The 15,989-nt window shown below is 44.9% G+C and overlaps 1 protein-coding gene across 2 annotated transcripts; it reads left to right on the top strand.

Annotated features, from left to right (window-relative positions):
• Positions 1 to 8,506: 8,506 nt before the first annotated feature.
• Positions 8,507 to 15,805, top strand: gja5a (gap junction protein, alpha 5a). 2 transcript variants are annotated; one of them, XM_049018551.1, is made up of 3 exons: positions 8,508 to 9,351; positions 11,888 to 11,966; positions 13,243 to 15,805. In XM_049018551.1, exon 3 carries the CDS (start codon positions 13,271 to 13,273, stop codon positions 14,327 to 14,329), a length of 1,059 nt encoding a protein of 352 aa, XP_048874508.1. In that variant the 5' UTR covers positions 8,508 to 9,351; positions 11,888 to 11,966; positions 13,243 to 13,270; the 3' UTR covers positions 14,330 to 15,805. The 2 variants fall into 2 exon arrangements, with proteins under 2 accessions (XP_048874509.1, XP_048874508.1); XM_049018552.1 differs by lacking the exon at positions 11,888 to 11,966 and having other exon boundaries at positions 8,507 to 9,351.
• The last annotated feature ends 184 nt before the right edge of the window (positions 15,806 to 15,989 follow it).

Genomic DNA, 15,989 nt, shown 5'->3' with positions numbered 1-15,989 from the left:
CTGCTAGAGGGGGCAATGAAACTGCTAGAGGGTACAATGAGCCAGCTAGAGGGGGCAATGAGACTGCTAGAGGGGACAATGAGCCAGCTAGAGGGGGCAATGAGACTACTAGAGGGGGCAATGAGACTACTAGAAGGGGCAATGAGACTGCTAGAGGGGGCAATGAGACTGCTAGAGGGGACAATGAGCCAGCTAGAGGGGGCAATGAGACTACTAGAGGGGGCAATGAGACTACTAGAAGGGACAATGAGCCAGCTAGAGGGGACAATGAGCCAGCTAGAGGGGGCAATGAGACTACTAGAAGGGGCAATGAGACTGCTAGAGTGGGCAATGAGACTGCTAGAGGGGGCAATGAGACTACTAGAGGGGGCAATGAAACTGATAGAGGGGGCAATGAGACTACTAGAGCAGGCAATGAGACTACTAGAGGGGACAATGAGCCAGCTAGAGGGGGCAATGCGACTATTAGAAGGGTTACATTTTTGTTAAAGAAAAAGTCAACATTTTAAAACCATCACTGGGATCCCCCATTTTATAACTCAAAGTTATTATTTATGAAAAGAACTACAGCATACCTCACTTTTAACTTTAAACATCTTAAAACAATCATAAGAAGCAGTGTGTTAGTGAATCAAAGAAAAATGACACACAAAATAAGCACTGATTAGTCCCCTAGTAATATCCTGTGATATGAAAACACTTGGTGTTAAGTTGAAGTGAGACTTCTTAAGACCGACTCCTGAATTTTATATCCAGCCAAGCTGTCTGCGGTCATTCCTGGCGAAAAAAGGAAACCCAAGACGTCCAAGAAAACTAGAAAGTCTCACCCTCTGTTGCATTGCTCTTATGGGAAGTAGAAAAATGTAACAGAACAAACAGACCTCGGTCCAATTTCTCTCATGCCAAAGAAGAATTTCAAGCATGTTTCATAATGAAAACATTTTATAAAAACATTGTATGGTTTACATTGCAGTTATGAAATATTTGTAAGCCAAATGAAGGTGATCAAACACTGGGAACGTCTGTCTGACAGTACATTGCCATGGTACCTCGTATGTCTGTGTGGGAAGAGCCATCAGGTCTCAGCTTAGGGACAAACTCAAGTTCTACTGTACATGCAGCACAGTCTGGTGTGACGCACAGCTGCAGAGATTAAGAGGACACAAGCTTCTCTCATTAATCTGAGTAGAAAATGCTCCTGCCAGGATCAATCAGAGCTATGTAATTCAGAAACAGAATGTAGAAGAACATGGTCTTCATCACCCCTGTACCCTGAGCTGTGAACAGGGGGCAGGTAGGGTGACTCATAGAAATATCGCCTCTGTTCATTTATGCGTCAGGAAAGAGTGTTGATGTTACCCCTTCATAAAACTGAACTGGATTAAACTACTGCCTGCAAACCACTCCCTTCTCTTTTATTGGTTACTTTCTGCGATGCAAAAGTACAGCCTGGCAAAGGTGAACCCCACCCCCAACTGAGGGGCGATGGGTGCGCCCACTTGTTGACACGGCAGACGGGGCACCTGTAAGCCATGAATGCCGGTGGGATTTGGCACAAAGACGTGAGGTCATGGTGTGGAGAGCTGGGGCATTGAGTGGGTGCGCTGAGGCATGAGGGTTGCCCCAAGCCCAGCCCCACCTACTGAACGTCCACTTGGCAGCAATGGCAATCGAGTTGACAACCAAATGACCAGAGGCAACAAAAAATTATGTAAAAACGGGGGCTGAAATGAAGGGTGAATAGAATATTGTAATGTGAGTCAAATGCATGTTGATTAACCAGTCTGGACATTGACAGGATGGAAATTGAATAATAGGATTATAATTAGAATGTTTATTTTCTATATGTTCCCACAAATATCATAATTATAAACTATAAATGCAAAATATTTCTCTTCCCATCAGAAACACTTACAATGAAGGGGTGTAGGTGTGGACATGACATAACTACCCATAGCTACTGCACATTACCTCACATATGTGACAGGTTTCTATGGCAACAGGAATGCTACAGTCACCTCTGTGGGATCTCGTATGTTTCATTCACTCAAACCGAGCCTATCAAACAGTGTGAGGGCCTCTTACTGGTGAAGTCCTAGGTCCGTACCCCATGGGACGGAGCTTGAGTGACCAACCACTGAATTGATCTCATGCCTTGTGTTTATTCTGCATGTATCCTGTGTGTACAGATTCACAGTCCTGACAGCAGACTATGTTTGTCACCAGCGGTTAGTTCACATCTGAGGTAGCATCAAGTTCCTCAGTTTAGTATTTTAAGCTCATATCTTTCCAATGTATGATTGGTTACTGTTTTAATATGATACTGTACACAATAGCCTTGACTTAATAATGTTTCCCAAACCAACATGAAAATGACATAATTGAAAAATTCTCCTAAGGCCCAGTGTTATCATACAGTAAAAGAAAAACATTTGATAAGCTTATTTATATATGGGTGGCCGCTTTTTGTGCTTATAACATCTCACGGAGTCAGCAGTCTCCTTGGCGGCCATCTTTGTTGACTCTGGAAGCCTGGGAGTAGCTGGGCACCGGCTAGACCTCACTGAGCCAACAGAAAACGCAGAAGGAGCAGCACTAATCACGGCTCGACAAAGACAGGCCCTGTGGTACGATTTAGATCACGGGACTGTTTCCCGGGTTGCAAACACAGGAACACAGTCTGGTGAAGCCTCCATGAGTCCATACTGCTTTTGAAAAATATTTGGGTTATCAAGACTTCCTCTATTGTTTCTCCTTACCACCCACATTTATCATCCAAGTTTCCCATACAAATAACCCTACGTTTAGATTGTGGCTCTCTAGACGCATTTCTTGAAAGTTCTAGCTATCTTGCCATTGTTTCAGGGTCACATTTGGGCACACCACAGACATTGGCTCAGCAAAAAGATGGTCAGATCAGTTTTCATAAATAATGAGCAAATTTTCCTGTGCAAAACAGACCAGGAAGCTGAAAGCACAGGAAGGCTTAAGATACACTTAGTGGCTGTAGCCTTTCCTGGGATTGAAATGCAAAAAAGCTGAATAATGATATTTTAATACAATCCCGACCGCTGTTGTGCTACCCTTTCTCTCACATGCAGTGAATGGGAGAGCTTTGTACTAATTCCAGATACAAGCACCACAGCCATCTGTGTTAGACTGTGTTTAAGGAAGACCTGAACAAGTCAACGTGTCAGCAAGCATCTCCACCACCTATCCAAAGTGAAGGTATAGTGGCAAACATCTAAATAGACCTAAAAACAACCAATATGAAGAAGTCTGGGAACAGCTGGAGATTCTCCCCCATATTTCAACACAACCAGCTTTAACATCTGACCAACCATCTCCAAAAAGATGTTAAACTATCAGCAAGCATGAACACATGAACACTAACAAGATTAATGTATTACAAGCATCTCCGAAGGCAATCCGCAGGGCATTAGCACACACCTCCCTCATACCAATTAACAAGATAGGATTTAAATTGAAATGTCAACATGACCAATAACCTGATAGATAATATCTAATTGTCAGATTCGAAATGCAGATGTTATTAAATAGTGATTCTCTGATTAGGTTATTGAAAAAAAATTTAGGGCTGACTGATACACTGTCAGATAAAAAGAGTACCAATTTGTACCTTTGCTTGTCACTGGGGCTCTACCCTCAAGGGTCTGCCAACTGTACCCTTAGCTGTAGGTAAATGTACCTATTAAGGTAAAGACGTGGACTCTAAGGAACATACACGAGGTACAAACAGCATTAATGTACCCCCAATGGTACAAAAATGATCCTCATAGTCCATTTCTGTATATTAAAATGGTACATTTACCCTTGAGTTTACAGCCTCAGGGACAGCAAAGGTACAAATTGGTACCCTTCATTCTGACAGGGTAGATGAATTCAGGTTTGAGGTTGGATCAATACCTTCATAATTCCTTAAACTTAGTACACCTAATATGGTCTGAGGAATAACTCAGGCTGGGAAGGCTGGTGAAGCCTGAAAATAGTCTGGTAATGCAGAGGGAGTTTGACCTGTACTGTAACTTGCGGGGGTTTCGATGCCCCCGCAACAGGTGGGAACGCCTGAGTGCCAAGCCAATGGAGCGCCATGAGGAAGAGGAGGCAATTGTTCCTGGCAACCAGACGGGAAATGGAAACAGAGCTTCCCCAAGAGAGACCTGCAGAGGGAAGGGAAGTAAGGCCTGTTTTTAAACAATGGAGAAGAGGAAGAGAGGAGGAAGAGAGAGAAAGACAGTGGGAGAGCTGAACAACCTCAGGTCTGATTTTTCTTTCCCGAGCCTTTGGAATAGGTGTGGAAAAGTTTAATCTTTCCTTATTATTTCAAAATATTTCAATTTTTTTTTAATGTCCTGAGATAGCAGTATAATATCTATTTTATGGTATTTTTGAATGCAAATTTAAATCGAAGGACTTACATTATTTGAAAATATCTACAAATCATTTGAAGATATCCATCCAAAAAAAGGCTCCTGCAAGAGAGAAACCCATCTTCAGACATATTCAGCTCATCTTTTTAGCATTCGAATAATGTTTTCCTAAAAATTTTTAAATGTTACACTGATGCAGGTCAATTTTTTTATCCCAACACAAAACCAGAGTAATAATGACACGCAGTAATAGCGTTCAGAAGACCACCTGGCCAGCAAACACGGACCAGTAACCTGAGCTGCCTCTGAAGCACCTTTTCCTGCATTTGTCTAATTTTTATGTTCTACATCAAGATGCTGAAGTTGACAGTTTGACTGTAGAAAAATATTCCACAAGGTCACAGGTTTCCTGTGTTGTTTCCAAAATCTGATTTTCACAGAGGTGGAGCAGAATTTTAACGGGTCAATGTTTTCATTTAATTTAACTTAGGCATGCAGTGTAAAATACTGACTTACAAGCTGCTTCCTCGCTTCCAAGATCATCATCAGAAGTATCATGACTAAACATTTGAAACAAAAGCAGAATTGTCAAAACAGTTGCGTTTAGATTATACACACAATACATATTGAATGATGAAGAAGGAGCATTCCGATTGTTTACGCACTGACATGCTTGGGCGTCCTAGGAAGTGCAGGCCATTCTCCTGTGTTCAGACAGGCTTCTGTAAACTGACGTCAAAAGACACGACTAACTAGCCTTGGCACGGGGTCGTAGAAGTCGGCCTACATATTAACCATATATTATAAATTAACCGGCATCGTGCATGACTTACGAATGTGTTGGTGAATAAACAGACGTACGTTAAAAAACATTTAAACTCACTTTGTTTCAGGGTAGTACATGTGACAGGCTCGCAGCCGCACAGAGGAATAGTCGGCGACTCACAGTTATGACTTTGTTTATATTTTAGGTTTCTCGTGAGAACCGCCGCACGGGGGGAAATGTCACAGGGAAAACCGCCTCTCTGTTCTAGCCTCCATAAGCTTAAAAGGGGACACAGGCAAAACCTGATGCAGTTGCACTACTGAATTGCACTGCATATGTAAACGGGGGAGCTTCCCATCTTCTGTGACCTTCAGCACTGGCTTTCAGTTCAGGTTCTAAGAAAAGCCCACTTGTCAGGAACGGCAGCGCACTCCTTGTAGCTAAAACACGAGTGAACACAGCCTTAGATACTACTACTAAAAATAATGCGAATAGGGGCGGCATGATGGTGCAGCAGCTCGTGCTGCTGCCTCACGCTTCTGGAACCTGGGTGTGAGTCTCCAACCTGGCAGAGTTTGCATGTTCTCGCTATGTTCTCATGGGGATTCCCCCGCAGTCCAAAGACATGCCGAGATTAACTGGAGTTATCAAAACTGTCTGTAAGTGTGAATGGTGTGTGAGCGTGCTGTGTGATGGGTCGGCCCCCCATCCTAGGTTGTTCCCTGCCTTTTGCCCATACTGTGTACTCCAGACCCCCACAACCCTGAACAGGACAAGCGGTTACAGAACATAAAAGGCTTAAACTAAGTTTTCTGCGGTTTTAACACCACGCCTAATCAGCAGCAGAAGATTTGTCAGGAGTTTGTACAGCAGGACAGACTGCTTCACATAGCAATGCAGTAAATCAGTTTCACTGTCCTGCAAGCACTGGACTGTTTAACGACTGGATTATCTCAAGTTCCATATGGATCACTTCTCATAATTTGCAGGATAAATAAACTCGCAATATCCTTCAATCCCTGTTATGCTCTGAATAAACACACTACTTGCTTCCTTCTTGATGGTCGGTACGTCTTTAGAACCTTCCCTGACAATGAGAGAGCATTTCAGTCATGTCCCAAATACACAGAGCTCCTCCCTTAGTCGCATGCTGGGCTGTGAGGCAGCACTAATCATAAACACGATGTCATTAGCGCATTTCACTGCCACTGCACCAAAATGCAGTGTCCTTCATTACAAAACCATCCTTCACCTCTCCAGCTTCCGTAGCTGCCACTTTCTCTGGGTGCTATTAAGGGAAGGTATGTTATCGAGATTCTCATGACTATGGCCTTGTAAGGCTGAGATAAGGAGGTGTCAAAAGCTGCAGTGATCCGAGTAGCAAGTGAGAATGTCTTAGTCACAATCTGATTGGCTATAATAGCCTTCCCATAATGCACTGCCCCAAATGGTTTAAGAACTCAAACATTGGAGGACATTTGACATCATACCCGTACGATAGAGGTTCTGAAATACCACTGCTGATCTCCAGCACAGACCTCAGTCCTTTGTGGTGGGCAGTAGCGATGCACGGACTGGCTCTGACATCATCCGAATCCGCATGGCTGCATAAACCATCATTTAAAATTATCATGCAAACACACATTACCAGCATTTCTCAGTGGGATGTATGCATGGTAACATATTACACTGAATTGTTCTGGTTTTAAATAAATAAACATTTATTTAAGGTAGAAATTCTTCTTTTTTTGGTAAAATAAAAACGGCAGCAGGTATTTCCACAACAGCCTGAACACAGGATGACATCTTTAAACTAAAATTCTAAATGTCACTGCAACTTCCTGAAAACAGTTTAAAGCTATAAACGAAAGAAATAGTTAACAATGATAAGTCAAGTCTAATCTATGTTACATATGACATTCCCAGCAACTGACTCGTCATTGTGAAGTATTTCACTAAATTGCTCCCACACATAATTTTTCCAAAGCTAGAGTCCAATCTGCTAAATCGTACCTGATGTAAAATGAAGCTTAAAATATTTTCACAATTTAGCAAGTGTAATTAATATTTTCCTCATTCGTGATATATATCACCCACCCGCAACCCATCCATTATTATTATTAAGGATATAACTGTGATCCGTGCATCACAGGGAAGCTCAGGAGACAACGATGCAAGACATAAAAGATTCATTTGAGGAATGAGAAAAAATGTACAAATGCGGGTGGCAGGGAAGGGCTATGGTCACCAAATTAGGGGAGGACAATTCTCCCCCCAAACAGGCAGGTGCAGATCTTCCGGGACAGATGGGATGGTTATGTGGCTGCAGTTCCTTCAGGGCGGTTGTCCACCAGGTTGTTTCTTCTTGGGCCAAAGAAAACACACACAACTTGCTTACCGTTTCCTGCACTAGGGAAAACCCTGTTTAGTGGCCAACTGGTTAATATTCCTCACGGGTGGTTTCCGAGCCAACCGTCAGGAAGCTGTTGTCCACCTGCATGACGCTCGTCACTCCCTGCTGGTGTGTGGGGAGCCTTCAGGTCACTGCTCGTATACCAGTTATCTTCCCCACTAGGCCAACGTTTCCCAAAGCAGTGCTCGGGGTCCTGCAGAGGGTCCATGTGTGGGCTAGGGAGCTGGGAGGGAACCCTGAGCTTATGGAACCCTGAACTGGTCAATCCTCTATCCATGATGTGTGCTGCAAATGCACGTACATGTTTGAGCTAGAATGTGTTAAAGAATCACTGCTGTGAACGTCACGTTCCAGAAGTTCCCGAAGCGCACAGAGATGCGTTTTTCCCAGCTCAGGGTGAGCGCAGTATCGGGAAGACAGTGGCTCTGGGTGACTTTACTCGCAGTCCAGCCAGCAGTCCGTTTTTTTGGGGCTATGCTTCTCCAAGGCCAGACAAAGCCAGGGTGTAAACCCAGATCTCAGCGGGTCACGGAGTTTAAAAAAAAAAAAGATAAAGCCTCCATGATCCAATGAAAGAATGACTTGCCCTTAAACTGACTGAAGTGGCAGTAAAGGTGAGGAAAAGTTTTGTTTGAATGACTGAACACTGTCAGCTGTTCCTGTTTATTCTCATAGTTACAGAAGAAATATAGATGGAACTGAAACATGGTTCCATATCCCCTGGCGTCATAATTAACACGGAATGAACATGTATCTTTGTGTTTGCACAGTGACTACAGCAAGGGAGACACCTTCAACATCAGCGTTACATAACGGCATCATATGCGTAACCCATCCCAGTCAAAGCAGACCTGTCACACAGCAACACTGCGTGAGTGTCCAGCTCTGCTCAATTCCAGAGCGACCACAGACCTGGAGAGGGAACTCCATCCCCATTATCAGACTAGCTATGCCCCTATTCCTCCAAACCAGAATATAACAGCACATGCGGTCTTTTGAATAATTTGTCTATGTTTATGTGAAGTGGTGTTGTGCATGAAATCAAATACTTACTAAAAACCTGTATTAACACGCGTCTTTAAAATACTAATAGAAAACAATTTAAGAATTTTTTTTAAAAGCATACCTTCTTTGGAAATAGGGTATTAATACGACATGGACATGTTTTACCCCGAGTAACTTCGTGCTAAATCATTTTGACAAGGAGTCGGAGTGGGACTCTGCGACTGGACCTTCCTGGGCAGATGACGGCTTTCTCCAGTTCGGACTGGTATCCTCTGACTGTGAGACCTTGAGGTGTGTGTCCGTGGGAACATAATAATGAGACTCACCTCTGATACAAACCGGGAAGGGAACAGCAGCAACGGGAAGCTAACAGGCGATGTAGAGTCACCATTGTTTTCTAATACAATGTCATTTTCCTTCCTGCTGGAGTGGTATTGAAACAAGAGAACCAACAAACCAAGCCATGGTCTGTGGATGGGAAGGAGGCGTGGCCAGTATAAGAGACGGGGAAAGGGGGGGGGGGTGGAGAAGGAGGATGTGAGGAGGGTAGACGGACTGTAGCGGCAATGCCTTGCATTTCTTACGATGCTGCCGCTGAAGTTGTTCCCCTTCCCTGAAGAACATCTCTTTTCATAAAATCTGACCGACAAACCCTTTTCGTCTCCTGGACCTGCTGGAGAAGCTTGATCTTCATCTGTGAGATTGAGAGACTCCCACCCATCCTATCCGGCAGAAGGAACAGAGACAATCCTATACGGAGCCTCAGCAACCAGCAGGTAAATCAGCCACCTTCATCCATCCCTAGAAGGACACGCTGCAGTCCACCTAATAGGTCTGGGAGACCTCAGAAGGCCTTTTACTGGAGGATTTAGGTGTTTGAGAGCCTGGTTCTCTTAGACTATTTTTATAAAATACTGGCAGTGTGAGGCAGGAGTTCTCAAACCACACAGAGCCGATGGAACTTTGGGTACCCTGACCCTGAAATGAAAAGGAGCGCTGATTGTTGAGTGTATCAGTGTGTTAGCATGTTAGAGGGTGTGTCAGGTTGGATTAGCTGCGTGTTGCTGCTCATTCATTGTCACAGAGACATGTCCTGTAACCTTCTACAGAGCTGATCTCTTTGTTCTAACGTTGCTTCTGACAAAACACGTAGGTGTCAAAAGCACTTGGCTTTGACTCGGGAGACAAACCAGATTGTCTGAGAGGTGGCAGAACTGAGTTTATCTTTGTATACCCAGAAGGAGCTGCCAACTAGCATACCAAAAGGTGGAAGAAATTCAGATCAATTCCATGAAGAACAAATGTGTATGTATGCTGTATAAAAAGCAAGAGGAGACTAACAGATTTGCCCACTGATGGATGTGTGTCATTGCCAATCGATTTTGAAAGGAGTGATGTAATAGGGACTTTTTTGTTTTCATTCAGTTTGTGAATCACACAAATACCTGGAAAGGCAGGGAGGAAGCTGGAAATGTATTTGGGTTGAAGCTAAGTGTGGGAAGACTGGTGTTTTCCGTGAGTTCCCGAATCAAAAGATTTCATTACTAATGAGTTTCTTGACCCAAACTAACGAACTCTCTGACTAACTCACGATGAAACTACCAACCTCCCAGATTAACACACTGCAAAACTAAGAAGTTCTCTGACTAACACTACAAAACTAACAAGCTACGTCACTAAGTGACTCCCAAACTAACAAGCTCTCTGGCCAACAGACTCCTAAGCTAACAAGCCCTCTGGCTAACAGATTCCCCAACAAACAAGCCCTCTGGCTAACAGATTCCCCAAAAAACAAGCCCTCTGGCTAACAGATTCCCCAAAAAACAAGCCCTCTGGCTAACAGACTCCTAAGCTAACAAGCTCTCCGGCTAACAGATTCCCAACAAACAAGCCCTCTGGCTAACAGACTCTTAAGCTAACAAGCTCTCCAGCTAACAGACTCCTAAGCTAAAAAGGTCTCTGGATAATAGATTCCCAAACGCCCTAACAACCTTTCTCCCCAATCATCTTCCTATGACACTGCCCTCTATCCGTGTTTTACTTAGTCTGATTTTGCTCAGCCACACAGAAAAAAACCTTTTCCAAGACAACAGAAGATGTACTAGTTTTACTGTGTATAAATGATGAAAATTCAACATTCTATTATTTGACTGGTTTTCTTTATCCGAAGTTACATCGTGGTCAGTATATAGTAGTACAGATCAAGAAAGCATAGTATAGAGTAGGAAATACAGTGGCATAGAGTAGGAAAATTTCGCTGTATAAGGTGACGAACAATGTAAAATCTTGAGTAATATGTCTGAGAAATCACACACCAATCAGGCCGGAGATACATGACCTTACAGTGCAGCTGTGACCTTTGACTGTTCTGTGGAAGAGTCACCCATGACCTTGGTCCAAGGAGAGAAAGGCTGTGTATTTAATACCCCCCCGTTTCCTGCTACACAGTCCCAGCACAGAGCAGTCACACACCCCAGTCCCCATGGCAGCTCAAGAAACGTCTGCTTTACTGCAGCACCGCACACCCCAGCATACAGCCAGGATGCGGTGTTAATGCAATTCCACTTCAAACACACTGCCTGGCAGGCTGTCCCGGGGCAGCGTTTGGAACGAGTCTGGCGCCTTTATAAATATTTGCGACAGGGATGGATAGCGTGAGCACGAGCTCATCGCGGCGGGCACAGCCTGTTATGGTGAGGCAGGGACAGGGTCCCGTAGCACGTGGGATTCTTTCGCGGAATGGCCACCAAGCTAGACGAGGTGTGAACAGAGCATGCTGGGTTGTCATAGGACGTGCCTTTAGGTCGGAGAGACACCTGACGAACAGCGTTCAACACATGGTCTTATAGCCTGTAGGTGCATGAAGAGTTTCTGTATCGACTGGAAAAAAAATCAAACAGATAATCCTCTGTTGGTGACTTTGTATGCCGTAGTTCTAGCAATAGATATAGAAGTAAATAAATCTCAAATACAGTAGTTAGATGTGCTGTACCTTCACCGTAAACTTAAATCCTTCAGATGCTGCTCATGGCTTGTGTCCTCCTTTCTGTAAGTGAGCAGTGTAAGAGTCCAGACCACTGCAAGATGGCTCCAAAATCACAATCCCAAAAGTATTTCAGCTTCCAGAAGCAGATCAGCTTCTTAAGTCACTTGAATCTAAGATAAACACCAAAGTTGGACTCCAGATCCACATCCACCACCTCCTTTACTGGTCCAAGGGTGCTGACCACTGTCATGACTTCCTGTCCTGGACAGTTTGTACTCAGTGTTTCTGACCTCCTGCATTGTTCCCTGTCCTCCACATTCCCACAGCAAACATCAGAAGGCATGTGGGACGTGGGGGCGGTCTCGCCCGCTTCCTAGGGGAACCCGGGTCCCAGCTCCCTGTCAGGTGGGTTGAGTTGCTCCTTACAGATACAGAACACAAAGCAGTACTGACCCCTCCCCCCTCCACCTCCAGCAGTGGCTGTCTAATGACGGAGATTTCCTTTGAAGTGCTTTGTCACCAGGAAATCATTCTGGTGGAGATTGCTTCCTTGAGAAAAGCAGCTATAGTCTTATAAACATTAAAACAGATGGACTCTGTTGCTTTGGTTTGATTCCCCTACTAGTCCAGTTTCAGATCCCAATTCCCAGAACTAGCAATGAGTAACAATAAAAACAACAAAGTGTATCAAGCCCTGGAACTGGTGACTTCACACAATGCTCTGAGTAATTTAATTACATATAACAAAAAATCGTTACAAAATCAAACTCCCTTTTTTCACCAGACTTGCCTTATTATAAGTCTGAATGCAAGCACATAAGTGCCTAGCTTAGCTACCCCAGGTGCGTGTTTTAGGAGGAACAAATAATCTGATCAGATTCATGTTCCCAGGTGGCACAGTGGTTAGTGGAACCTTTGCGACCAGCATTGTAGTCTCCACCCCTGCCCTGTAAATGTGAAGTTTGCATGTTCTCCCCATGTCGTTGTGGGTTCCCTTCCATTGGGTTGTCCAGTCTCCCCCCACCGTCCAAAAATATGCTAAAGTGAATTTGAGTTCCCCAGCGGTCGATGGTCCATGTTTTTGCTCCCTCCCAGCTCCCAGGGAACTGGCCTGGGGCTCCCTGAGGACTGGTTTGAGAAACACTGGTTTAGAGGTGTTAATATGTATGCACAGTGCTATATGATTAAACGATGTCTGAATCACAGCAACCAGGATTGGGATCATCACGTATGACGCTGGGCAGCAGAAGCTCCACTGTCCTTCACTTCCGCTTCTATCTGTGACGCTCACAGATTCACACAGTCACATATTTACTTTAGATTTCTTTCAGACGACATCCCCCCTTTCTCAGAGCACGGCATGTCATGGGAACACAGTCCCCTCCGCTGTTTCCACTGGCATCAGAAGCTATTTATACCCTGAACCCAATCCATTGCTTAATAAAACTGGTGTCACATGACCGCGATGTGCCTTAAGCTCTGGAGTTTCCCGATAACTAACACCATAGTTCTCACAGATCCCAGAAAAGTGATAACACTGCGGGCTGACTTACATCGGAGTCCGCAGGTCCACCTTTACCTGTGAGGATGTGACGAAAAACGGTCTGTCTTGGGACAGATTGCTGAGGAGCGATTTTTTCCAACACCCCCAGTAACTGCCAAACCCCATTTCCTCCCCCAGGCATTATCCAAGGAAGGTGCGGGGCGTAATGGGGGACTGGAGTCTTTTGGGGAACTTCCTTGAAGAAGTGCAGGAACACTCAACCTCCGTGGGCAAGGTCTGGCTCACCGTCCTCTTCATCTTCCGCATCCTGGTGCTGGGCACGGCAGCCGAGTCCTCCTGGGGCGACGAGCAGTCCGACTTCACGTGCGACACCAAGCAGCCGGGCTGCACCAACGTGTGCTACGACGCCGCCTTCCCCATAGCCCACATCCGCTACTGGGTGCTACAGATCGTGTTCGTCTCCACGCCCTCGCTCATCTACATGGGACACGCCATGCACGTGGTGCGGGCGGAGGAGAAGCGGCGGCAGCGGGAGGAAGATCGCGGCGGAGCCGAGAAGGAGTACCTGGAGCAGAAGGAGGCAGAGAAAACCAAGGGCAGAATCCGCCTTAGGGGGGCGCTGTTGCACACGTACGTGCTCAGCATCCTCATTCGCACCGGCATGGAGGTGGCCTTCGTCGTTGGCCAGTACATGATCTATGGAATCTTCCTCAAAGCCTTGTACACGTGCAAGACGCAGCCGTGCCCCAACACGGTCAACTGCTACGTGTCGCGGCCCACAGAGAAGAACATCTTCATCGTGTTCATGCTGTCGGTGGCCGGGGTCTCTCTTCTTCTCAGTGTGGTCGAGCTCTACCACCTGGGCTTGAAGGCTTTCAAGCGGTGCGTAAAGGCCTACGTTGCCGCCCACGCCCTGGAAGTCCAGCCGGCTGCCATGACAGTAGCCAGCCACGAGCCCAACACGCCAAGGACCAACGACTCATGCACCCCGCCCCCCGATTTCAACCAATGCCTGTCTACAGCACCCCCCCACCCGCACACCAGCTGCCAGCCCTTCAGCAACAGAATGGCTCACCAGCAGAACTCGGCCAACTTGGCCACCGAGCGCGATCGCACCCATGACCCCCCCTGGGAGGAGGACTTCCTGCAGTTGAGCTATGACCCAGACAGCAAGGCTCCCTGCAGCCTCCTCAAGGGGAAAGGCTGCCCAAGCAAAGCCAGTGACTCCTGTGGGCGGGCACGACCAAGTGACCTGGCGGTATAGACCCGCCCCCAATGGGTGGGACTAACATGCCTACAAAGATGAAGGACCTGACAACTGGATAGGGAATTCTGGGATACCAACAGGCATTTTTCTTTACTTCCCTTTACTGATTACATCAGTAGTTGTGACCATTTGGACATGTTTACATTTATTAAGGTCCTGGACTAAATGCTACTGACTGGATTCCCAGGGGGCCATTCTGTTGTATCCTTGAGTGAGGTACTGAACTTGAACCACTCCAATAAGACCCAGCTATACAAGTGGGTAAAAAAACGTAAGTTTTTCTGGATGCAAGTGTCATCGAGGAAGAAAAATACCAAGTTAGGACTATATAAGGCAGCGCAGAAACAAATATTTTGATACAGGGTTAATAGTTTTGTTTTGATACTGTCTGACACCTTGAAAACTTGAAAGATATTTATGATGTACAATAAGCAATCTCAATATTTATAATATGAAGATTAAACTTTGATCATGAAAATTCAGTTTTGCTTGGTAGATCTCATTTCAAGTAAAAATAAAAAAAGCAGAATTAAACCATATTTCAAAATGAAGTAGAACTGGATTTGCTTTGATGTCATGAGCTAAAACTATCCCTCTCACACGAGGGCAGAGATCAGCCGCCCAGGAGAAGCAGAACCCGCATATTGTGTGCAGAAGTGCATATAGGGGTGGGGACACAGGGGCACAGGCCATAACTGAAAGCTGGTTGGATCCAGAGTGACCCCTTCCCTGTCACTGGCCCCTCTCATGGTCCCAAACTTATAAAATCCTAGAATTACCTCTGTGTGAATTGCGACTTCATGGACAGGCCAGGCCCCATGTGACATGTAAAATCTCGCCACTATACATAAATTAAAGGGCCGCATGTTGAGACAGGCCTGCTGTGTGTTTGCAGAGGTGCTATTTCCATGGCGGAAATGATCCATATGACTGTCAGAATTCAACAAGCGATATTTATTCACACAATTCTCGGATAACTGGATAACTTCCCATCAGACCCTGGGAGATGCAGATCACTAATCACCATGTAACATTAGTCAGACTTTCAATGTGCCAGAGGCACTGAAAATGTCATTAAACTGGACAGGTAAAGAAACAAAAGTCAATTGACACAAACCTTCACCCGGCTAAACCGCTATTAAAATGCTTCCACTGTTTTGCTTTAAGTTCACTTAGACATTTACAAGTTAAACTGTGAAAAAACTGTGACTTCTGGTTGAACTGCAACTTGCAGGAATGAGCTTCTATTCATCTTATTAAATCAGTCTTTTAAAATTATTTTCCAAATTCCTGCAAATGTGCTCTGTTTTTTATCAGTATTTAAGAGGATGGTGTGGTTCCTTCCTTTCTGTGTGCATGACTTTTGGGGAATCAGAGAGTTACTCATGTAGTTAAAGATACACAGCAAATCTGAGCTTTTTTATACTAAAGTCGATGAGTTTTGCCCGTCATACATGTATAACTTGGATATCTGAATCTGATTCAAAATATTAATCATATTTTCATTGTATGAAAATTTTGGCAGCTTGTTTTTGTTTATTAATTAGCTGACATAGACTGTAGCACTAAAATCTGTCACTTTAGGGCATCAACCTGTTTCCAGAAAACTTTAGCTGCACTATGCTGCAGTGTCACTATCACATCGTAGGAATGACTA

Source organism: Brienomyrus brachyistius, chromosome 1, assembly GCF_023856365.1.
Source record: "Brienomyrus brachyistius isolate T26 chromosome 1, BBRACH_0.4, whole genome shotgun sequence".
Taxonomy (NCBI): Eukaryota; Metazoa; Chordata; class Actinopteri; order Osteoglossiformes; family Mormyridae; genus Brienomyrus; species Brienomyrus brachyistius.
Note: the sequence above shows the minus strand (reverse complement) of the source record. Positions and strands in the feature narration are given on the sequence as shown.